We start from the raw sequence: 25,629 nt of genomic DNA, 5'->3' as shown, positions 1-25,629 counted from the left end.
TATATCAATTAAAAATGCATATACTGAAAATAGTCCAGCAATATTTTATTTTACCAAGTACTGAAAACCCACATATTTTTTTGCAAAAGTAGTCTTTATCCACAATAAATTATTGACAAAACAGAAAACCATTCCAAGTCTCTTCGCACCTTTAGTGTCACGCCCATACATTCACATCATTGGACATTTGTTCATCAGCTCTCTACTTATATCAATGCCACCAATGTAGTGCCTCATCATTACCTTCTCCATTTTGTTTGAGGGGTTTTTCCCTCAGTCTCAGTCCCTCTATGCCTCGTGATGGAAAGACACTAGCCTATGGTCCTTCCCCACAGTGTCGTCGCGTTGACTGCACCAAGCCTTGAATGTGACAGTCGGCAGCATTCCCTCATTGACATTTCAGCGTGCTGAAAGACCGGACTTAGCCACACCACCTATCTTTCATGGAAAAGTTTATCCACACAACCACATATGACCACAAGTCTATCGAGCATGGCCAGCACAGAATGTCCTGTAGATCAGGACGTTGGAGACTGTGGGATGGTTCCCTGAGCACTGTCCAAGACATCTGGAGGAATGCTTCCAGTGCTCACGAACAAGCACCAGGACTTGGTCTGGCTGGCAGTAAGAGCCCTCCCATTCTGATTCTTCCTGCATAATAGGAATATCACACACAACTCACAGTGTCCCTAGGACGACTGTGATGAAGTGGAGACAGTTGCCCACCTCTTCGCAAAATTCAGATTTGTTAAGATAGTGTGGAGAAGGATGCATGGGTCCTTGTCATGGTTCATTCCCAGGAGCACTGTGACAGAGGACTCTGATTTACAGATTGTGCCTGGAGACGCACAGAAACAGCCATCAGAACTGCCAGAAGACTATCAACTTGGTGAAAGATGCCCTTTGGTGTGACTGAAAACCTGTACATACACTATTCCATTTAGAATGGTATGGGAAAACTGAAATCTGCATTTTTTTGGCTTTTTTTATGAAATAAAGAAAAAACTGCATGCTGTATGATAAAATCACAATGCACAGAAACAACTGGAATGAAGTACAATCTTGTACATTCATTTGTAAAGAAATAATCTGTTAAGATTAAAAATGACTGAAACAATATGGTACTACCATGTAATTCAGTGTAAAAGTCACCGGCAGATAGGTTGACCTTTTTTTGTCTCATTTTAATGGTTTTATGGTATATCGGGCATAAAAGTCAACCTCCCAGCAACAACCCAATATTTTTTAAAACACCCCAAAAGCTGTAAATTAAGGAAGTTAAAAAAAAAACAATAAAAAATAAGCCTTGGTCTTCCAAGCAGGAGAGGGAACCTCAGCCTACCGGGCAGGTGCAGTGACCTTGTTCTCTCAAGTAAGAGAGGCGACGTCATTCTCCCGGCAGGAGCGGGAATCTTAAGACCTCTGCGGCAGGAGCAGGGCCCTTGTTCTATGGAGTAAGAACAGCAACCTTGTTCTCCTGGCAGGAGCCTCCTGCTCAAGAGAACAAGATTGCAGCTTCTGAAAGTGGCAACCTCGCTGTGCCGGGCAGGAGCGGCGACCTCGGTGTGCCGGGCAGGAGCGGCGACCTCGCTGTGCCGGGCAGGAGCGGCGACCTCGCTGTGCCGGGCAGGAGCGGCGACCTCACTGTGCCGGGCAGGAGCGGCGACCTCGCTGTGCCGGGCAGGAGCGGCGACCTCGCTGTGCCGGGCAGGAGCGGCGACCTCGCTGTGCCGGGCAGGAGCGGCGACCTCGCTGTGCCGGGCAGGAGCGGCGACCTCGCTGTGCCGGGCAGGAGCGGCGACCTCCCTGTGCCGGGCAGGAGCGGCGACCTCGCTGTGCCGGGCAGGAGCGGCGACCTCCCTGTGCCGGGCAGGAGCGGCGACCTCGCTGTGCCGGGCAGGAGCGGCGACCTCGCTGTGCCGGGCAGGAGCGGCGACCTCGCTGTGCCGGGCAGGAGCGGCGACCTCGCTGTGCCGGGCAGGAGCGGCGACCTCGCTGTGCCGGGCAGGAGCGGCGACCTCGCTGTGCCGGGCAGGAGCGGCGACCTCGCTGTGCCGGGCAGGAGCGGCGACCTCGCTGTGCCGGGCAGGAGCGGCGACCTCGCTGTGCCGGGCAGGAGCGGCGACCTCGCTGTGCCGGGCAGGAGCGGCGACCTCGCTGTGCCGGGCAGGAGCGGCGACCTCGCTGTGCCGGGCGGGAGCGGCGACCTCGCTGTGCCGGGCAGGAGCGGCGACCTCGCTGTGCCGGCCAGGAGCGGCGACCTCGCTGTGCCGGGCAGGAGCGGCGACCTCGTTGTGCCGGGCAGGAGCGGCGACCTCGCTGTGCTGGGCAGGAGCGGTGACCTCAAGCTCCTGGGTAGGAATGGGGACCTCAGGCTCTATAACTGTAGAATATCTGAGTGGGTTATGGTGGCGCCCATCAGTGGGGAGGTTGACTTGTATGTCAAATCAACATTGAACAGTTTTTGACTTGAATTTAAGGACTCAAAAGTATATCTGGTGTATAAGTCAACCTCCATTTTTTGAGTGATTATTTAGGGTTGATTCGTCTTATACACCAAACTATTACGGTAATTGTTGACTACCATAAGTTTATTTGAATAGAAATGGAGATTTAATTCAAGAATTAGATGGAAAGACAGTTCCTGGAGATTAATTGCAGAGCAAATGGAGCACAGGTGAAATGAAAACACACTATATAATTATAGCAATACCACTTTCCCTAATGAAATAAACTGCATAAATGGATTGTCAATTTATCAAAGCCTGACAGTTTCTTGTTAAAATAAACAGCAAGTTGGCATGAATAAACTGCCAAGATGGAGATCATCAATAAATAAAATAATCTACAAACTAAGCTTTAGAACAAAAAACTTTTCTTGAAACAAGAAAAATCAAAATTCCCCAGTGGGCCCAAATCTTAATTTAATCTTGATATCATATTTCTCAATTTTCATTTAAAACAAAACAAAAGAGATAAGAATGTAATCCTTCAAGAATACCAAAAGTCTACAATCTGATTATTTCAATCTTTCAAATCTACAATAACATCACAAGTTCTGGGGCCACAGCTGAACTAGATTCCGCCCCCCCCCCCCCCCCCCCCATATACTCATGTCATTAGGTAATTATCTTGTTAACAATATCACAACCTTGTTTAAATTAACTTCTAAAAAATCACAGGTTCTTCTGGGACTTAACATCCACTGGTTAACCAATTGGCTTTCTTGATTGTGATTAGCTAACGGAAATTATATCTTCACAGGAATGAAAGATTTCCCACAGGATGATGTGAAATCCAAAACTATGAATAATCATTACACAGAACAGTCTAGTTGTGAGAAACCTAGAATTTCAATTCATGAACAATGTAAAACCTAATTTATGTAATGATGATATACTCCCTTAATTATTTTTGACATAAAAACTACTGAACTTCTGATGTCATTTATACATCAGAAATGATAGACAGAGACTGTCACAAAAATTATTTTGGTGAAAATTATGAATAATTAGTTTCACATTCCTACACAACTTTATTTGATATCATACCTTCACTGTGTTAATGTGTTGACCATCCAGGTACAACGTTGCAGTGCTATTCTTCAACATGCCTTTACTCATCACAAGCACTAGGTGATGCCATTGTCCCTCATTAATTAGATCACTGCAGCGAAATCGAGCACAGCATGGAAGAATCTCGTAAAAGGATGACTCTTCATTGAAGTCATCAACTAAAAAAACAAGAAAAAGCAATTCAGTATGTTTTCACTGCATGACATCATTCTGCATGGCTCAAAACAAATCAACATCAGCATGGATATTTCGTGTAACTTTAAATCAGAGAGGCAAGCTTTTTCACCTTGAGGGCGGTGGGAATATGGAATGAGTTATTTGAAAGGAAGAGGCAGGTACAATTGCATCATTTAAAAAATATCTGGGCAGGTGCATGGATAGGAAAGATTCAGTGTGATAGGAGTCAAATGCAAACAAATGGGATTATCTGAGACAGTAATCTATCTCAGTCAGTAAGGATGAGTTAGCGCGAACGGTCTGTTTCCATGCTTAATAACTATGAAAAATTCTCCACAAACTTACTTTGAAATGAATATATGTATTGTTAATAGTCTTAGAGAAGAATTGTCATTGCTTAATTTTAATATATTTTTAAATTTCAACATTCAGCACAGTAACAGGCCCTTCCGGCCCACAAGCCCGTGCCACTCAAATACACCAATTAACACAAAATTTTGGAAGATGGGAGGAAACCTGTAGGAGACCCACTTTGTCACAGGGATAATGTACAAACTCTTTACAAACAGTGTACAAATTCTTACAGACAGAGCCGCATTTGAACCTGGGTCGATGGCATCGCAATAGAGTTGCACTAATTGCTATGCTAACTTTGTCATACTTCACCACAAAATACTAAATTGCCCCCACCAGCATAAAATAGCAACAAAATATTTTGGAGGCATGATGGAAAAAAAAAACATCAGATGGGGCAATTATAAGAAATGATAACCAAAACATTAACTGAAGACAGTCCAACATAAAAGTGAAAGAGTAATATTTATGAACCTGTAATTAATAAAATAACATATCAGTACATCATATCACAGGAACTCTGAATCACAACAAGGGCATTTCAAGAAATATTTGACTGCAAATCAACGCCTATCACTCAAACTATTCTGGCAGCACAAAGTACTGGCTGCATGATTGAAATTACTCTTATTTTCTTGCACTATTGTAATTGTGAATATTATCCATCTTTTATATTTATATACCACTACAGAGACAGTGCTGAGCAAACATGGGTCTAAAGGTAGACAAGTCCCTTGGTCTTACATTCTTGGGACTGAAAGAAATGGCAGAAGTTATATGGGGACTGATAGATGTCAGATAAGTGATTTTGCCTGTTGCTTAAAAATGCATATTGAATGGATTGTCAAATTGACCATTGAGGGCCCCAATTTTAAATTTTTGTAATTTTCTACCTATTTCTGCATTTTTTTTGCCAGTTTCTTGAGGCTGCCGATTGCTTGAATTCCAGATCATGGGATTTTACTGTATTAGTGATAATTAATCAAAATTCCCTGGACTCTGGGAAACTGCAAATGTCATGACATTGTTTAAAAAATTATAATTTAGCTTAATTTGAACAACTTTCTTCTAAATTTAAACTACCCAACCACCACTTATTTAGATACCTACAAATTATGAGTTTTTAAAAATTCTTTATTCTATTGAGACTTCCTCAGGCCATTTATATAAATATTATAGGGATGATTTATAAATATAAACTGAATCAAAAAAGCTGATGTCAGCTATATATGATTTATTATTAAAGTCTCGGGACAATTCCCTAGATAAGATTAAAAAGTTATGGGAGCAAGATCTTCAGCTTTCATTTTCAGATATTACATGGGATTCTATTTTAAAATTAGTAAATTTTTCTTCTTTTTGTGCTCATCAGTCACTTTTACAGTTTAAGATAGTACATCGAGCCTACTTTTCTAAAGTACAATTAGCGAAATTTTACTCCAAAGTCTCTTCGCAATGTGAACAGGTGCAGTACTGAAGAAGGTACTCTGTTACACATTCTGGTCTTGTACTTCTTTTTCAGGAAGATATTTTTCGTACCTTATCTTTAAGCCTTAATGCAAATTTGAGACCAAATTCCTTAATTGCCCTATTTGGATTAACCAAAATAACTGACTTGAATTTAACAATCTCTCAATCCCAGGTAATCTCCTTTGCTTTCCTTATTGCTAGATGCTCAACACTGATGAAATGGAAAGATGCTATCCCTCCTACTCATATTCAATGACTATCTGATATGATGGCATGTTTAACTTTGGGGGAAAAAAAATCAGATGGTCTTCTAATGTAATAGGTTTGAATTTTTTTAAATTTATGGGGTCCTTTTAGAAACGGAAAATAGGTGTAGGAGTAGGCCATTTGGCCCTTCAAGCCTACACCGCCATTCATTATGATCATGGTTGATCAGTACCCGGTTCCTGTCTTCTCCCCATATCCCCTATTCCCCTTGGCCACAAAGGCCAAATCTAACCTACACTTAAATATTGACAGGGAATCGGCCTCAACTACTTCCTGTGGCAAAGAATTCCACACATTTACCACTCTCCGAGAGAAGAAATTTTTCCTCATCTCAGTCTTAAAAAAATTCCCCTTTATCCTTAAACTATGTCCCATCATTAGAAAAAACTTTCCTGCTTTTCGTCTGTCTAAACCCTTAAGAATTTTTAAAAGTTTCTATAAGATCCCCCCTCAATCTTCTAAATTCTAGAGAATACAAGCCTAGTCTATCCAACCTTTCTTCATATGCGAGTCCCTCCATCCCTGGTATCAGCCTAGTGAACCTTCTCTGCACCCCTTCCAAGGCAAGGATATCCTTCCTCAGATAAGGTGACTAAGTACTCCAGGTGTGGTCTCACAGCTGCAGCAGTATCTCCCAACTCCTGTACTCAAATCCTCTCGCTATGAATGCCAACATATCATTTGGCCTCCTCACCGCCTGCTGCATCTGCATGCCCACTTTCATCGACTGATGCACAGCCACACCCAAGTCTCGCTGCATCTCCCCTTTTCCTAAACAGATACCATTTAAATAATAATCCTCTTTCCTGTTCTTACCTCCAAAGTGGATAACCTCGCATTTATCCACCTTATACTGCATCTGCCACGTCCTGGCCCACTCGTCTAACTTGTCCAAATCACCTTGAACTCTCCTAGCATCCTCCACACAGCTAACCCTGCCACCCAACTTCGTATCGTCTGCAAATTTCGAGATACTGCTATCTATTCACACATCTAAGTTGTTGATATATATTGTAAACAACTGTGGCCTCAGCACTGAGCCCTGCGGTATCCCACTAGTCACTGGCTGCCATTCTGAAAAGAACCCATTTATTCCTACTCTTTGCTTCCTGTCCCTCAACCAATTCTTAATACCATACCTCCTATACCATGCTCTTTAAGTTTATACGCTAGTCTTCTGTGTGGAACCTTATCAAACACCTTACTAAAGTCCTGATATACCACATCCACTGGTTCTCCCCTATCCACTTTACTGGTTGCATCCTCAAAAAACTCTGTTAGATTCGTCAGACATGATTTCCCCTTCACAAAACCATGCTGACTCTGTGCGACGATACCACTACTTTCTAAATGTACTGCAATTGCATCTTTAATAACCAATTCTAGCACCTTCCTTACTACCGATGTCAGGCTAACTGGTCTGTAGTTTCCTGATTTCTCTCTCCCACCCTTCTTAAAGAGTGGGGGTACATTGGCCACCCTCCAATCCTCAGGAACTAATCCAGTATCCAAAGAGATTTGAAACATTATCACCAACGGATCCACTATTTCCTGGGCTACTTCCTTCAGCACTCTCGGATGCAGACTATCCGGCCCTGGGGATTTATCCACCTTTTATCCCTGCAATTTAACTAATACAACTTCTCGACTTACAATGATTTCCTTTAGTCCCTCCGTCACAATAGATCTCCGATCCTCAGTAATTTCCTGTAGATTAGTTATGTCTTCCTTGGAGAAGACAGAACTAAAATAGTCATTCAAACAGTCTGCCATACCCTTGTTCCCCATGATCAACTCACCCGATTCTGTTCACAACGGATCCACATTTGTCTTAACTAACCTCTTTCTCTTAATGTATCTATAAAAGCTTTTACAGTATTTTTTATGTTCCCTGCCAGCTTCCTCTCATAATCCCTTTTACCTTTCCTAATTAATCCTTTTGTCCTCCTCTGCAGAACTCTGAATTTCTCCCAATCATCAGGGATATTATTCTTTTTGGCTAATTTGTAAGCTCCTTCTTTGGATTTGACACTCTCTGGGATCTCCCTTGTTAGCCATGGATGCGCTACCTGTCACATTTGTGGCCCGAAAGTGAAGTTAATAACACTAGTAACGCAAGTTTTACCAGTTAAACATCTCCGTGTCTTTATTCTCCAGCTTTCATTGTTCCTCCATTTCGCGCTCTTCTCTCTCCCTCATACCATGTGACTCCGGTCAGGTGAATACATCTCATGCATATTCATTATCATGACATCCCTCCTTTTACCAGAAATAAACTTTACACCTCAATGTTGAAATGTAAACACCGTCACCTTATCAATATCCCTCGGAACCAACAAACAATGTCTAACAAACAAACAAATAAGTTCAAACTCCTTCTACACACAATGTAACATGAACTTGTCATCACTAACTGTAATACAATAACTCAACTAACTAAAATGTACTACGTACAGCACTCATACACGCACTTTAATATATGATCAAATCACTGTCCCAATGTTCCACTGTTCCAACTGTCACAAACTTTTCCCTTTTGTGATAATGCGGGCACACTTAGAAATACGGCACAAAGTCTTCGTATCGTTTAGGCGGCTTTCCTGTCTCGTTTCGGCCTTCCTGCGATACTCTTGTTGCTACTCGGTTGTTCACTCTCAGCGTCGGAAACACTGCTCGCCTCGGCCTCGGGTGCTTCTGGCCCTCTAGTCACTTCATCAGGAATGCTGGTAACTGCCTCGGGGACATCATCTGGTCTCTCAGGTTGAGCATCTCGTATTGGACTTTCAACCACCTCGCTCGATGTCTCTCTGGACTGGTACCTTTTTACACCTGACACATTTCTTTTGTACAGGACTCCAGCCGGAGACTTGACTGTTACCATACTGCCACTTCTGGATACGACAGTGTAGGGTTGATGGTAATAAGGTGTGTCTAGCTTACCACCATTCTCATGCCTCACCAGAACATTATCTCCAGGCATGATGTCTGAGTACCTGGCTCCACGTCTCGAGTCTGTGTACAGCTTTGCTGCTCCTTTCTTTTCAGCATTATGGTCTCTCATCTCCTGGTCGTCCCAGATTTCCTTTATTTTGGGCATTTTTGTGAAGATTTTTCTCCCAAAAAATGCTTCTGCAGGACTTTTTCCTGTGGTTGCATGGGGCGTTGCCCGATAGACAGCCACATAAGATAGCAATGCTTCTCGCCAATTTTGTCCTTCTGCGTGAGCAATCCGTAATCGTTTTTCAATGGACTGATTTTGTCTCTCTATCTCCCCGTTGGCTTGCGGCCATTTCGGAGTTACTTTATGATGGTGGATACCTGTGGTCCTCATGTATTCAGCAAATGTCTCTGAAATGAATTGTGGACCATTGTCAGAGTATAGCGTTACAGGCAATCCATATCTTGCGAAGATCTCTGCTATGCTTGTATTGTTTTTTTAGTGGTTGTGGCCCTCATCACAACGTACTCATAGTATCTGCTGTAGTAATCTATCACTACCATGATTGATTCACCAGTCGGTAAAGGTCCAAGAAAATCAACGGCTACGTCGATCCACGGTCCTGTCGGGAGTTGCGTACTCCGGATCGGCTCTGGAGGATTACTCCTACTTGTGATTTGACATCCATGGCAAGTTTTGACGAATTTCTCTGCGTCTTTATCACAACCTGGCCACCATTCTTCTGAGGTTTTGCTTGGTACCAACAATACCTAGGTGTCCTTCATGAGCTAAGGATACGATCTTCGGTCTCAACCTCTGTGGTATCACCAATCTACAACCTCTCAATACACACTGTCCGATGCAACAAAGTTCGTCTCTAATGGGAATGTAAGCCTTGTGAGTACACTTGTCCCATTGTCCACTCTGGATACATTCTCTCACTTCCATGAGTTCTGGGTCATGTTCGGACTCTCTCTCGACTTCCTTCGTGGTCACAGCTTTCGGTGTCGACTGAATAGCTACAAAGCGTACAAAGCTCTCTGCTTCTGTCCCCAATTCTGACTTGGATTGTGGGCATCCATCCTTCACCAATCTGGACAGCGGATCAGCAATGTTTGCTTTCCCGGCAATGTGAACTACTTTGTATTTGTAGGGTTGGAGTCGGAGTACCCATCGCTCTATTCTGGCACACGGTTTGGATCTAGCGGTATAGATCACCTCTAATGGCTTATGATCTGTGATGAGTTCAAATTCAATGCCATACAAATATGCAAGGAACCTCTCACAGGCCCATACAAGTCCGAGTGCTTCTTTCTCTGTCTGAGAATATCTTCTTTCCACATCTGACAACGATCTGCTGGCGTAGGCAATGATTCTTGCTCCTACGTCATGTATCTGGACCAACACGGCTCCTAAACCAACGGGACTAGCATCTGCTATGACTTTGGTTGGTGCAGCCAGATCATAATATCCAAGAGTATCAGCATCTGTCAGACTTTGCTTCAGCGTTGTGAACGCTTTCTTCTGCTCTGATCCAAAATGAAATGGTACACCTTTCCTGGTTAGTTTCCTTAGTGTTTCTGCCACTGTAGCAAAATTAGGGATGAACTTTGTGCAATAATTGACCAATCCCAGGAAACTCCTCACCTCCGTTGCGTTCTGGGGTGCACGTGCATCTGCAATAGCCTTCACTTTGGCCTCTGCTGGGTTTAGTCCTTCCCGCCTAAGTCTGTGTCCCATGAAGTCCATTTCTGACACACCAAACTGGCACTTGTTTCCATTCACACGGTAAGGCCTGCCTCCTGTAGTCTAGATAGTACACGCATCAACCGTCTGTCATGCTCTTCCTTTGTAGGTGCATGGACTATGATGTCGTCAGAAATGTTGGCAACTCCAGGAATGCCTTGAATCACTCGATGGATTTCATACTGGTAGATCTCAGAAGCTGCATTAATGCCGAACGATAGTCTCTTGTATCGGTACAATCTACAGTGAGTCACAAATGTTGTTACGTCTCGGGATTCTGGGTCCAGTTCTAATTGATGATAGCCCCATTTTAAATCAATTTTTGAGAATATCTTACTGGTAGTCAACTCTTGAAGTATTTCCTCCACTGTTGGTATAGGATGTCGTTCACGAATTATAGCTTCATTGGCCATCCTCAGTCTTATGTCACCATTTGGTTTGGGCAAATTGTGTTGAATGTTCCACAGGTTCAATAATGTCTTGCTCGATCAACTCTTTAATTTTGGCTTCGACTTTCCCACGAAGTCCAAACGGAGTTCTGCGCACTGGTTGCGCCTTGGGTTTGACCGTTTCGTCCACCGCTAGCTTTAGTTGTCGACCTTTCAGCTTTCCTACTCCTTGGAAGACTGCAGGGAATTCTTGCTTCATATCCTCGTATGACTGAACTGAATTGACACGAGCTCCAATATGAAGTATTGCCAGGTCTTGTGCTGTGCGTCTACTTAGCAATGGTTCTCCCCTCTCGTCTATGACAACAAACTCTGCTTCGGTGTACTTATCACCAGCTTCAACGGTTGCAGTAAAACATCCAATGGTCTGCAATGGCTTGGTTGCTGTATATGGATACAGTTTCTTGGAGCACTTCTTTGAAGTACAGATGATCTTTTTCATTTTCAATTTTTCCCATAAATGTCGATCAATTACATTACTGTCACTGCCTGTGTCTACAATGACCTGAACTGTCACACCACCAATGATCACTGGGACCTTTTCATGATGTACATCATTCAATGTAAATTGATAATATCTCTGTCCATCCTGGTTATCATCATCATCGTCGCTTTCTGGGTCACCGTCTATATGGCGAATAGTGTCTTTCTTTCCAGGATACTTTCCTTTCCCCCAAGCTTTGCCTTTGGAAGCTGTGCCCTTCCCCTTCTGGTCTGCATTGGACTTGCTTTTGCACTTCTTTGCAAAGTGGTCTTTACCTCCACACTTTCTGCAAACTTTGCCTTTTGCTAGGCAGCATGGGTCTTTTCCAAAATGACCTCTGTTTCCACATCGATAACACTCCGCGTCATGTGTCAACGTATATCTTGGCTGGTTATGCGAGAGTCTCTTAACTTGCTGGCTTGAGTTGTCCTTCAGGGTCATGGTATGAAATTGCCCCTCAACAGCCTCTAATGCAGCAGCAATGGCTAAAGCATCGGTGAGCTTCAGCTCACTCCCTTTTTCCAGCAGACGTTTCCTGAGCTTGTCTGATCTGCAGTGCTGTACGACTTGATCCAATAATTGGTTGTCCAAATCAGCTGCCATGTAATTGCATCCAACAGCCAGCTGGCACAATCTCGTTACGTACTGAGCAATTGTTTGTCCATCTTCTTGTTTCGTTCTCCGAAACAAATGGCGTTGAAATGTAGCATTCGGTGTCACTACATAGTGTGCATTCAATGCATCGACCGCTTTCTGGTATTCATCCTTCCTTCCTGTATTCAAAAGTGTCTTAAAAGTTTCCCGAACTGCGGGCCCTGCGGTGAAAAGAAGTAACGCCCTTCTCTGCGCTTTTTGTTCCACCGTACCACTATCGAGAAATAGGCCACGACTGTCAGCGTAGGCTTCAAATTCTTCCAGCCATGCCTTCCACTTCACACTTACAGTGCTTGCATCACCAGCCAGGTCAAAATGAGGAACACCTCGAAGTGTTAAAAAATCAGCTTCTGCGCCTGCCATGAGGAAACTTTTTTCAGCCCAAAGCCACTGAATCAAAGATCAAAATTCTTATCACATTTAAGTTCCAAAATGTTGTTGTTTTAATCCTCGTCGCCAATGTCACATTTGTGGCCCGAAAGTGAAGTTAATAACACAAGTTTTACCAGTTAAACATCTCCGTGTCTTTATTCTCCAGCTTTCATTGTTCCTCCATTTCGCGCTCTTCTCTCTCCCTCATACCATGTGACTTCCGGTCAGGTGAATGCATCTCATGCATATTCATCATCATGAGACTACCCTCCTCAATTTATTCTTCGTACAAACTGGGATGTACATTTTCTGCACTTGCTCCAAGCTATCCTTAAACAATTGCCATTGCATTTCTACCGTTAGTCCTTTGTACTATTTGCCAATCTATTTTAGCCAATTCACATCTCATACCATCAAAGTTACCCCTCTTCAAGTTCAAAACCTTTGTATCCGTATCAACTCTGTCACATTCCATCCTAATGAAGAATTCCACCATATTGTGGTCACTCTTGCCCAAGGGGTTCCTCACAACAAGATTGCTAATGAACCCTTCTCCATTACTCAATACCCAGTCCAGAATGGTTCGTTCCCTCGTCGGTTCCTCAACATGCTGATTTAGAAAACAATCCTGGATACATTCTAAGAAATCCTCTTCAACCTTACCCGTACCAATTTGGTTCACCCAATCTACATGTAGATTAAAGTCACCCATTACAACTGCCGTCCCTTTGTTGCACGCATTACCAATTTCCTTTACGACTCCTTCACTAACTTCACTGCTACTGTTAGGCTGCCTGTATACTACTCCCACTAGCGTCTTCTGTCCTTTTGTGTTTCACAGCTCTACCCATATGGATTCCACATCCTCTACACTGATGTCCTTCCTTTCTATGGCATTCACCTCTTCCCTAACCAACAAGGCTACTCCACCTCCTTTTCCATTCTGTCTATCCTTCCTGAATGTCGAGTAACCCTGAATGTTGAGCTCCCAGTGACGTTCCCCCTGAAGCCACGTCTCTGTGATCCCAAATGTATCATAGTTATTTTTACCATTACTTAAATAAATAGCTCTTTTTGATCCCCCCGCCCCCCCCCCCCCCTTTTACTTGCCTGCCACTAATGCTTTTCACCTTGCTACCTTTTGCTTCTATTCTCATTTTACACCCCTCTGACTCTCTGGACTTGGTCCCATTCCCTGCCACATTAGTTGAAATGTTCCCCAACAGCGCTACCAAACAAACCCCCAAGAACGTTGGTCCCGGCCCTGCTCAGATGCAGACCGTCCTGTTTGTATCAGTCCCATCTGCCCCAGAACTACTTGCAATTTTCCAAGAATCTGAAACCTTCCCTCCTACACCACCTTTCAAGCCACAAATTCATTCTAGCTATCTTGTTGTTCCCACTCTGGCTAGCTCATGGCACGGGTAACATTCAGAGATTATTACCTTTGAGATCCTACTCCTCAATTTCCTTCCTAAACCCCTAAATTCATCTTGTTGGACCTCATCCCTTTTTTTTCCTATGTCATTGGTATCGACATGGACCACGACAGTTGGCTGTTCTCCCTCCCCTTCCAGAATGTCCTGCAGCCGCTCCAAGACATCTTTGACCCTTGCACCAGGGAGGCAACACACCATCCAGGAGTCTCGTTTGCAGCCACAGAAACTCCTATCTATTCCCCTTACAATGGAATCCCCTATGACTATTGCCCTACCACTCTTTTTCCTGCCCTCTTGGATAGCAGCACTACATAAGGTGCCATAAACCTGGCTACTGCTGCCTACCCCTGGTGAGCCATCTCCCCCAACAGTATCCAAAACAGCAAATCAGTTCTGCAGGGAGATGACCGCAGGAGACTCCTGCACGACCTTCCTACTACTTCTCTTACTGTTTTCATAATTTATAAGATTATTCAGGTAGTTTAGTACATTTTGTCTTTTCTATGTTAATAGTCAATTTTATGCACCTACCAACAACTTCGAAAGTGAAGGGGGTAGATTTTGTACAATAGTAATTTTTTTTGTTTTTTTTAATTAGCCATTTTATATTTGTTTAAGTGCACAATATACTTTTTTGTCTTTCTTTTAGTCTGTTTGTTAAACTACTTTGTTTATATACAATAGTTTTTTTCTACATATAATTACTACACCTATATATTCTTTTCACGTGCTTATTCTGTTTAATGGTTTTTACTTGTTTATTATTATTGAAAACATAATAAAAATATTGAAAAAGAAAAAAATATGTAGGCAATAGGCCAGTTAGTTCAATATCTGTAGTCAGCAAAATGCTAGAAGCAATCATTAAGGAACAACAAGACACCTGGATAGAAATTGTTCCATCAGGTTGATGTGTATTGAGGGAGGGCAGATCCTGTTTGACAAACTTGCTCAAGTTCTTAGAGGATATAACAAATCACAGTTGATAGAAGGGGACAAATAAATATAATCTTTGGATTTCCAGAAGACGCTCGATAAGGTGCACCATTAAACACATCCACAAGGATGCATGGAGTTGAGGGTAAAGCATTAACATGAATAGAGGATTGGTCAACCAATAGAAGGCAAAAGTTGGGACAAATGAGTGTTTCTCTGGTGGGCAATCAGTAATGAGTGGAGTGTTGCAAGGTTGTTTACTGGGCCCACAGTTGTTCATTCTGTACGTTAACAACTTGGTAGAGGGGACCAAGTGCACCATATCCAAGTTTACTGATGATACAACATGAAAAAAAAACAAATTGTGCAGAGGATGGAGAGTCTGCAGAGAGACAGATATTTGGTCAATGAGTGAGAAAGGGTCTGGCACAATGTGGGTAAATGTAAGGTCACCCACTTTGTAAAGAAAAACAAATAATCAGATTATTAAATGGTGAAAGATTCCAGCATGCTGCTGTGCAAAGGGGCTTTGAAGTGCTTATGTGTTAGTTGCAAAAGGTTGATTTGGACGTGCAACAGGTAATCAAGGCAGCAAATTGAATGTCAATCTTCATTGCTAGAGGGATTCAATTTAAGAGCAGGGAGGTTCTGCTGCAACGGTACAGGGTACTGGTGAGGTTCCATCTGCAGTATTGCATGCAGTTCTGGTCTCCTTACTTGAGAAAAGATATACTATCTTTGGTCTGTTCGAAAGAGATTCACCAGGTTGATTCCAGAGATGAGGGTGGTAGAATATGAGGAGAGATTGAGGCACCTGGGACTATACTCACTGAAATACAGAAGAATGAGAGAGGATCTTATAATTATATAAAATTATAAAAAGTATCAATAAAATAGAGGCAGGAAAGTTGTTTCCACTGTCAGATGAGATAAGAACTAATGGACAGAGCCTCAAGATATGGGAAGTAAATTTAGAACAGAGATGAAGAGGAATGCATCTGTGGAATTTGCCGCTCAAGGGAGCAGGATTGGATGTCTCACTAAACCCATTTAAGATGTTAGATAGATTTTTGCACAGTAGGGGATTCAAGGGTTATGTGGCAAAGGCAAGTGGGTGGAACTGAGTCCCCAAACAGATGAGCCACTACCTTATTGAATGGCATCTTGACTGGTCCGATGGCCTACTCCTGCTCCTATTTATTTCCTCTTTCAATCCCTTAACTATTGGAATCACTTTTTTAAAAAAAACAAAGAAACCCGTTTGGCTGCAGAAAGAAGAATTTTGATGCACATGTATTTTAAATTTACTTGTATGACAAATTTAAATACAAAATGTTCAGAGCCTCTAAATGGGTAACAACTGATGTTTATAAGTAACAAGGTATCTTGATGGAGAAACTTGAAAATACTTTAAAAAATACAATTTTCAGCTAAAGTAAAAAAGAAAATTAAAGTGCAAGGATTGTTATTTATGTTGCATGCATGTAACTTTGTACTCATTGTCACAAGTGAAATACCTATGTTATCAATGAATCACAGCAGCTTCAGAACATTGATTTGACCTTCTTCCTTTCTACCCCGAATCAAAGAAAACCAGATCATCCAATTACCAGAACATTCTCATGGCAGATAATATATGACTTTTTCAAGACTCTAAGATTATAATGCTTTCTATGTTGTAGAATATAGAGAAAGGGCCTGTTGCATTTATTGAGGTTTCCAGAATTTAAAGAGAATTTATATGTTTCTGCAGATGAGGAAATCACCAGAAAAATCAATGCCAAGCCAATCACAGACCTTAGGTTTTACAAATTTGGAGCCTGTATATGCAAAGTTTAGGCATAAATATGTAAAAATGTATTCCGGCCTGCAATAATCTGTAATAATCTTCTTCCCTAAAATGGCTATATAAATACTGCAAGATCCCAATGTGTGAGCCGATCCTTTGTGCAATCCAGAATAATGTTATCTTTTTCTTTCTTCTTTTTCCTTCATTTTTTTTCACATAAACTATATTATATGTATTTCTATTACTATACTTTTTTTAAGTGGGGGGGGGTGTGTAAGAGGGAAGGGAGGGTAAGGGAGTAGTTAAACCAACATGTAACTATTGTAATTTCAAATCTAAACAAATTTTGCTTATGTAAAAGTTTATAATGGGATGGATGGAAAAGATTTAAACAAAATATTCAAAAAAAGTAACACTTCATGCTCACAAAAGGCAGAGGATGGTGGCTCAAATAAAAGTTGTAAAACTGAAATTGAATTTAGACAACCAAGATATAAAAGCATATAGCATCAGCGCAGAAGGATTACGTCAAGATACAGCTCAGCTGTGATTTTACTGGGCAAATAAGATTGAGGTTTTGAAAAGCTAACTCTGCACTGCTTTTTCACTTGAGGAAAAAAAGCAGCAAGCCAAAGTTCAGGTCACTTTCCCACCAGATGGCATTAACAGTGACTTCTCTGTTAAGCCACTTCCTTGTCTCCCTCTCTTTCCCGTCCCTCGGTCTCCTTTCCTCCAGCTCCACACCCCTCCTTCTCCATTCAGAGCTATCTCCTACCCCTATCACTTCTTCGTTTTTATCTCTTGTGCCATCCCACCTAAATCCACATACAACCTCTTACCTGTGGGTCTGTGCTCCTTTCCCTGCCCCTTCCTCCCTTACCATTTTATTCAGGCTCCTGCCTGTTTTTCTGTTCAGACCTTGAAATTTTTGATCCTAGTAGTAAACTCAGTTGAATACAAAGGAGGTCTAATACATGGAATGAACAATGCCTGAAAGCAATTCTGCACATTCTCTAAAAACTTTTAACAGAAATAAAGGTGAGAATTTTGGTGCATAACAATTACATTGGGGCAGATCTTCTGCTACACTTGGATATGCGTGTGCACAACAGTATAAATGGGCTATTTCCAAATAGAGGTTATGCACAATATTGTAATTGAGTAACAGCTATGGGATAACACTCTGAAAAAATAAATCCCAACTGGTTTTAAAATTTTGTGAGGACAGCTTATGAAGCTCGAATCCTAAAAATCCCAGTATTCCCTGAGAGTTGTGAGTCACCCACCCAGAAGATTGGGCTCAAGATAATTTTGAAATAAAAAAGTGCTGCTCAGGGCAATGGCCATGTTGAAGCTCTGAAAGACCTGCCTGCATTATAAATCTGGCAGCACTTTCTGGAATACAAATATGTAGGGTATATTTAAATAGAGAACCACCAACCATTTCCTTCAGTGTTAACCTGCCCCTCCACATGTTTTGCAGCCTTCTCCAGCGTAATACATGATCAAAGAAAAAACCTCAATTACTCTCTAATGTGTTTTAATATAAGATATTGATCTAAAAATACAAATTTTAGGTGAACATTTTTATTCCCTGTAATTATATTATTTCATTATTATGTTTTAAAATGTATGCTTTTTGAATGTCACTCTAATCTTGTTTGTAATCCTATATGACCATAAGTTATAGGAGCAGAGGTAGGCTATTCAGCCCATCACGATCACTCCTCCATTCCATCATGAGCTGATGCATTCTCCCACTCAGCCCTCTCCCCTGCCTTCTCTCGATAACCTTTGATACCCTGACTATTCAGACATTTATCAATTTCTGTCTTCATTACACCCAATAACCTGGATTCCCCAGCCTCCTGTGGTAGCAAATTCCAGAGATTCACCATTCTCTGGTTAAAGAAATTTCTCAGCATCTGTTTTAAATGGGCGCCCTTCAATCCTGAGGTTGTGCCTTCTTGTCCTCGACTACCCTATCATAGGAAACTACTGCCATATCTACTCTGTCCAGGCCTGTGAACAATCAAAACACTTCTATCAGGTCCCCCCTCATTCTTCTGAACTCCAAGGTGTACAGTCCAAGAGACATCAAATATTTCTTGTATGTTGATCCCTTCATTCCAGGAATCATTCTGGTACATCTTCTCTGAACCCTCTTCAATGCCAGCACATCTTTTCCCAAAACTGTACCCTGCACTGCAAGTGAGGCCTCACCAGTAATGTTTGCTTAACTCCCTGTAAATTTGTCAAAAGCAAATTAAAAGCTTTAGAACACAAAGAATTGCTGGTGAAACTCAGTTGGAAAGGAAGCATCCATAGGTAGAAATGGTCAGTCAACATTTTGTGACTGAATCCTATGTCAACACTAGGAGTAAGTGATACCACATATATAAAGTAGGAAAGAAGCTGGGGATGAGCTCAGCGGCGATATGACAGGTGTACAAGTTGGAAAGACAGTATATATATGTAGAGAGAGAGAGAGAGAGAGAGAGAGAGAGAGAGAGAGAGAGAGAGAGAGAGAGAGAGAGAGAGAGAGAGCACGCGAGCAAGCACGCATTGCCAGGAGGGGTGGGGTTGGGTTGGGGAATTAAAGTTTGAGAGAGGGAGAAAAATCAGCACAGGAATATGCAGAGAAGAAACAGTGGAATTAAAAGGGGGGTGCTGGATGCATAAAATTTTGAAAAAAACAATATTTATGCTATTTGGGTTCAAACTGTCCAGGAAAAATATGAAGTTGTTCCCCAAGTTTATGTTTGGCCCCACCCTGACAATGAACAAGGTCAAGAACAGACATGTCATTTGTAGGAATGGTTTGGGGAGTTGAAATGGTTGGCTACAGAAAGCTCGTTAAGACCCACAGAGTGTCGGTGTTTGGTGAAGTGGTCATCTAATCTGTGTTTGGTCTCACCAAGAAAGAGGAGGCCACACCTGATACACAAATGCAACAAATTAGGTTGGACAATGCATCTCACCTGAAATGTCTCTTTGGGACCCTGGATGGAAGTGAGGGGGAGATTAGGGACAAGTTTGCACATTCTGCCGCTATAGAGGGAAGTTCCTAAAGAGTGTGGAAGGATGGTTTGAGAAGAAGAGCTTTGAGAAGAAGAGCAGGCTAGGGAGCATCAGGTATACATATCCCTGCAAAAAGCAGATAGGGGTGAGGTGAGGGGAAGATATGGCTGGTAGTGGAATCACAATGGAGTTGGCAATGTGTCAGAGGATAATGTGGGGATGGCAGTTAGTGTAACAGTTAGCGCAATGCAGCTACAGCGGCAGCAATTGGTACCAGGGTTTGAATTCTGCGCTATTTGTAAAGTATTTGTATATTCTCCTCATGTCTGCCTGAGTTTCCTCCGACCATTCAGGGTGGGGATGGGGGGGCAGGGAGAAGAAGAGTGGCTGTAGGTTAATTAGGTGGGATGGGCTCATGGGACAAAAGGTGCTGTATGCCTAAATTAATGTGTAGGATGTGGAGGCTAGTGGGATGGAAAGTGAGGACCAGAAGTATTAAGTCCTTGTTCGGCCTGGAGGCAGGAGAGGTAATGGCAGAATTTTGAGGAAGAGGAGAAACAGGAACAGGTTATATCACTGACAGTAAAGGGGGAATCTATGTTTATTAAAGAAAAAGGAGATTTTAGATGTCCTGGAATGGAAGACCGCACTCTTGTAAAAGATACAAAGGACGCAAAGGAATTGTGAGAAAGCGATGTCTCCCTTACAAGGAACAGGAAGGGAAGAAGTATCATTCAGGTATAGTATAACTCTGATTATCCGAAATCGGCTTCTCTGAAATCTTCAGTTATCCAAATTTTTTTCTGCTACTTCCAATGCAAGCAGCAGCACGACCTCGGGATCCCGGCGGCAGAGAGGTCCTCGGGTTCCCAGTGCTGGCAGCAGTGAGGACCTCAGGCTCCCAGTGGCAGTGGGAACCTCAATCTCCTGGGCAGGAGTGAGACCCTTGGGCACCTGACACAAGCAGGGGTTCGGTGGGAAGGTGTCAGTGACCAGCATTTGTTTTGGTGAGAATTAAACATTTTAATGCTTTAAAAGCTTTCCTTTGTTGTTTGTTGTTGTTTAAACACTGTTACAATTGATTTGTAAATTGTGGCATGTTTTTTAGTATAGGTCACATGCAAACACTTCAAAACAGATCTTATTTAAAATGCCAGAGCTCTGCTCAAGCCAGACAAGTTCAGGCTCCAGTGCCTTTGCAAAAAATGTGAAGAATGCATAGAAGGACTTCACAAGTAGGTGCTAATTGGACATGCTGTGGAGAAATGGATTATTGTTTTGGAAAGCAACAGATGAATGAACTCAGAAGATTAGGTCCGGAGCCACATTCTGTCTGAGTGCAGTTGGCTGTTCTCAGAGGGTCATGAGGTTTTCTCTGAGTGAGAGAGAGAAAGAGATGGAGCAAAAGAAAATTTAGTTCTACAGTTCAGCAGCAGCAGCTGGGACTGGAACAGATCAAGCTGGCAAACTTGTGGAAAAACACAATTTTGAAGACGAGTTATGAGATCTTAGTTCAGCCTGGTCAAAGTCCTTGTGGTCCATACAAGGAGAGGATTGTCTGCATAATGTTTCACTTGAAATAAGGGAAACAAAAAGGAACTCTGTAGTGACCAGAAAGAAAGAGGTTATCATCTGGAAAGCCCTGATGGGGCAAGTATCTTTGGCAAGACACTGAAGTGGCTGATTTGAAGGAATCGGTTGTGGGTGTCCAACGAGCAACAAATCTCTCTCTGAAAACCAACAAGAACCTTCCTGAGTGGTAACCATTTACCTTTCAAGCACCAAAGCCTGGTGAAATTCATAAATGACAAATTCTGTGCACAGTATAAGAATTGCCTGATACCGGTGATCTTGGAGGAGTGAGAAGTGAGTTTGGACTGTGAATCAAATAACTTTTTTTGAACTTATATACACATTACATACACGTGCGCTTAGCATTAGAAGAGGGCTGCTAGGTTAAGTTAATAGTAATAAGTTAAATTTTGATCCTGTTTTCATGTTTAAGGATAATTAAAAGCAACTTTTGTTTAAGTAACCATTTGTCTTGGTGAATTTATATTGCTGCTGGGTTTTGGGGTCCTCTGGGTTCATAACACTAGAACCCAGAAATAGAGTATCAGAAATTAAAATAGAGTATCAGAAATTAAAAAGAGACTGGATGGGGCATGTCACACATTCTAAGTTTAATTCTAAAGCAAGGGGAGTGGAAATTTTGATAAAGGAGACCCTTCCATTCAAGATATAGAATGTAGTCATTGACCCTGCAGGGAGATATGTTATTGCACATTGTCAAATTTTTTTTCAGAGTTATGGACTCTTATGAATATAGAGGCACCAAATTTGGATGATAAAAAAATTTATACAAGAAACATTTCTTAATGGAAAAATTTTAAAAAAAAATATATTAATAGGTGGGGATTTTAACTTTCATTTAGTTTTAGATAGATCAACTAGTCATAACATTGACATTAATGAAAAACTTAAATATAATAGATGCGTGGAGAAGAATCCATCCAAGAGAGAGAGCGATTATTCATTTTACTCAAATAGACATAATTCTTATTTGAAGATAGATTTATTTTTAAAATCAGCATGTCTCCAAAGTAGAATTAAACAAGTTGATTATAAAGCAAGAACATTTGCATTGAATGAAATATTGAACTGAATCTTCCTTTCTCTGTCCATGTTCTCATCAGGAATTTGTTCACCTGAAAGGATAATGAGGTACACAACTATTTACTTTGTTCTCACCAGCACAGATCCCTGAAGATGTTGCCAAACTAGATTTTTAAATTCTACCAATCCAGCACATGTTCACAGAATGTCCATCAGTAAATGGAAATGAAACAAACACCTCCTTATAGCAATTTTGAGTCAAAGTCAGTGATTTATAAAGATTTAGCATATCTTCCTCGTTTTTAAAAGAAAATGGTCCTTTATTTAAAAAAAAAGTCTTACCCTGCTGGGCCTCATTGTTCCTGCAATGTTGTTACAACCAAATCACTCTTTGTTGCTTTCCCTCCCTAGTACCACAGTAATCACTTCCTGTGCTAAACTGCATTTGGCTTGTAGCTACTTGTTTAACCAATCTTTCTCCTCCCTAAATCTGTTGCCATCCTTCACAATGTACAAAATAAAGGATCTTGGAATTTGATATGGTGTTAGTATGGATAGAGGGAATGATAAATAAACAGAAAACAGACAAAAAAATGAATATTTTTCAATGTTGTTAGTATTAATGAGATTGTTCAGGGATGACCCAAGAGGCCACAATTATGTGCAATCCATTCTAATGATTTTGATGAAGGTTTTTAGCATTACATTTTTAAATTTTAACAATACAAATCTGAACAATGAGGAAGATGCAGAGGAAATATACTCATGAAATTCAAAGACAAACTGGAAGACAGTCATATTTGGAGGATAAACAGAAAAATAATACTTTTAAATGGTGAGAAATTAGTAATATAGGTATTCAGAGGAAAGTCTCTGTGCTGAAATGTGAAGCACAATTTCCAAACAGTGAAAAATGTCATACTGGCTTCATTTGAAAGGAATGTGACATCAAGGAAGAAAGCCAATGGTTTTCAATTATATTGAAACAATTATTAGGATTTTATGGATATCAGCAAGATTAAATGTCTGCAGTTTGGGCTCTGCACCAGAAAATGGACATTCTGGCCTGAAAAGCCACACAGCAATTATTTTCAAGTTTACAGAGATGGTCTGTTGAGAAGCAATTGAGTAGGTTGGATTTAAATAAGTTGCTTTTGTAAGATTAGTTTTAGTACCAAAGAGATAAATCCATCTCATTTACTTTGATAATGGCTTCCAAAATATACTTTTTAGAATGTCAGAGCTCGCTTTTTTTTAGAAAAAACAAACCTTCATTTTTAATCTACTACATTCCAAAATGTTTAAACAAAAATTTAGCACCAACTTACCATAGTTTTGCAATAACTCTTCCTTGGTAGAAACAAGCAGGGACTTATCTTTCCCAGAAAGGATTACAGCAAGACAAACATAGTGCTGCTCAGATGAATTTGATCTCCGCACTAGGGTAAGAAGCTTAACAGGATGATTGCTCAGAGGGTTACTGAACCTCTCAATGCAAAACCAGGTTGAATAAGTAAGTCCAGATGGTGGTGGAAAGAATCGTTCACCTGAAAGAGAGTTTTACTTTTATTCAAACAAGAGAGTGCACATATTTTCTCCATGTCTCAATGGCTTAATAAAAGAACAACCCATTTTGCTGCTTCAAACATGAAACATAACCTACATTATTTCAGTCATGAGTGAAACACTAAAGTCTGAAGATGCTGTGATTGTAGTAAAAACACAGAAATGCTGAAGAAACTCAGCCCGTTTTTCAGTGTCCAAAAAAGCAGATATATTGCCAACGTATCGGGCCTGAGCCCTTCTTCAAGGGATAAGAATGAGCCAGAAGCAGAAAGTCTCAGAATTCAGACAATCCTTGCTGGGGGAAGAATCCAGAGCAAAAAAAAAGGCATTAATTAGATATGATAAGGGGTGAGGTAAGAACTTATCATGTTTTTGTAAAAGGGGACAGAGAAAAGGGAGAGAAACTGAGCTGGAGGAAGGTGACAGGGAAAGAAGTGGGGGTTGGGTTAATGAAAGCCAGAGAAGTTAATATTAATACCACCTGGTTAGTGGTTGCCCAGTTGGAAGATGAAGTTTTGTTCCTCCAATTTGTACGTGGTCTCAGTCAGGCAGTGCACGAGACCACAAATAGATACTTCAGCAAGAGAATGGGATGGGAGATGCATGCTATTACGGCGGACAGAGCCAAGGTGCTCAACAAAGCTATCTCCCAGTTTATGCCCAGTCTCTCTGATCTACATCTATCCATGGCCTCATACACTGCCAGACTGAGACCACCCGCAAAAAGGATGAACAACACCTCATCTTCCGAGTGGGCACCCTCCAGCCAGATAGCATTAATATCAATCAACTTCTCTGATTTTTGTTAAAACCACCCCCACTTCTTCATGTCTCCTTCCTCCAGCTCTGTTTCTCTCCATTTCCTTTCGCACAAACATGATAAATTCTTATCATTTCAAATTAACACCTTTTGTTGGTCTGAATTCCTCCCCCAGCAAGCATTGCCTAAATTCTGAGCCTTCTTGGTTCTGGCTCATTCTTCTTATTCCTTGAAGAAAGCTCAGGCTTGAAATGTCGGCAATATATCTTTGCTTTTTTGGACGCTGAAAAGATCGGCTGAGTTCCTCCAGCATTTCTGTGTTTTTACTTATTTCAGTCTCTCACAGCTATGAAGCATATTAAGGCTTCCCAAATCCAACTTATTTTGATGCACAGTCATTGCTATAACATTGATATAATTTGGCAAAAGCAATGTTTAAAAATCCCAAGATAGCAGTTTCCATTATAAACAAAACAAAAAAAATCTGCCTGACACCTTATTCCTACAAAGTTCATATTATAAGGCTGGGAGATAAATAATGGAGACAGGCACCAACAATGATTAATTGAAGATACTCAGCATTCAGTATGAGTAGAAACTGAGCGACCTCCATTTCAGAAAGGGAGAACCCGGAACCAGAAATAAATTGAAAAACATTAAAAAGATATTTTTTTCTAGATTTTCAATGAGCCCAGAAAGATGCCCTGCTTGCCATCGGCAGTATCCTATCTTTGACAATTAGAAGACTTCTCCTAGAATTTCTATAGTACACTCCAAGACTTCACTTTAAAAGAGGAAATCTTAAAAAGATGAGGTAATTATCACTGCATATTTTGAATCTCCCAGTTATTTTTAAGCATCCTAAATTGCAGCCCTTGCTATATTTACACTCATGTTGAATTCAAGCTTGTTACAAGTCTGCAAGAAATAATGAAAAATATCAAATAACAGCTTAAAAAGTTAACTGCTTACAAAATGAAAGTAGTTTAAAATGATATAATTTGGCACTGCTAAAT

At 41.2% G+C, this 25,629-nt stretch overlaps 1 protein-coding gene across 6 annotated transcripts in view; it reads right to left on the bottom strand.

Annotated features, from left to right (window-relative positions):
• The window catches only part of wdfy3 (WD repeat and FYVE domain containing 3), a 444,121-nt gene that overhangs the window by 241,081 nt on the left and 177,411 nt on the right, over positions 1–25,629 (bottom strand). For 5 of the 6 annotated variants that reach the window (XM_069926060.1, XM_069926059.1, XM_069926062.1 and 2 more), the window contains 2 exons: positions 23,616–23,834; positions 3,552–3,733 (listed from right to left, as the gene is read on the bottom strand). In XM_069926060.1, coding sequence (XP_069782161.1) covers positions 3,552–3,733; positions 23,616–23,834 — 401 coding nt within the window. The remainder of the gene's footprint in view (positions 1–3,551; positions 3,734–23,615; positions 23,835–25,629) is intronic. The other variant, XM_069926063.1, reaches the window with a different exon arrangement.

This window comes from Narcine bancroftii, chromosome 3 (assembly GCF_036971445.1).
Source record: "Narcine bancroftii isolate sNarBan1 chromosome 3, sNarBan1.hap1, whole genome shotgun sequence".
NCBI lineage: Eukaryota > Metazoa > Chordata > Chondrichthyes > Torpediniformes > Narcinidae > Narcine > Narcine bancroftii.
This window is presented reverse-complemented; position numbering and strand designations above follow the sequence as displayed.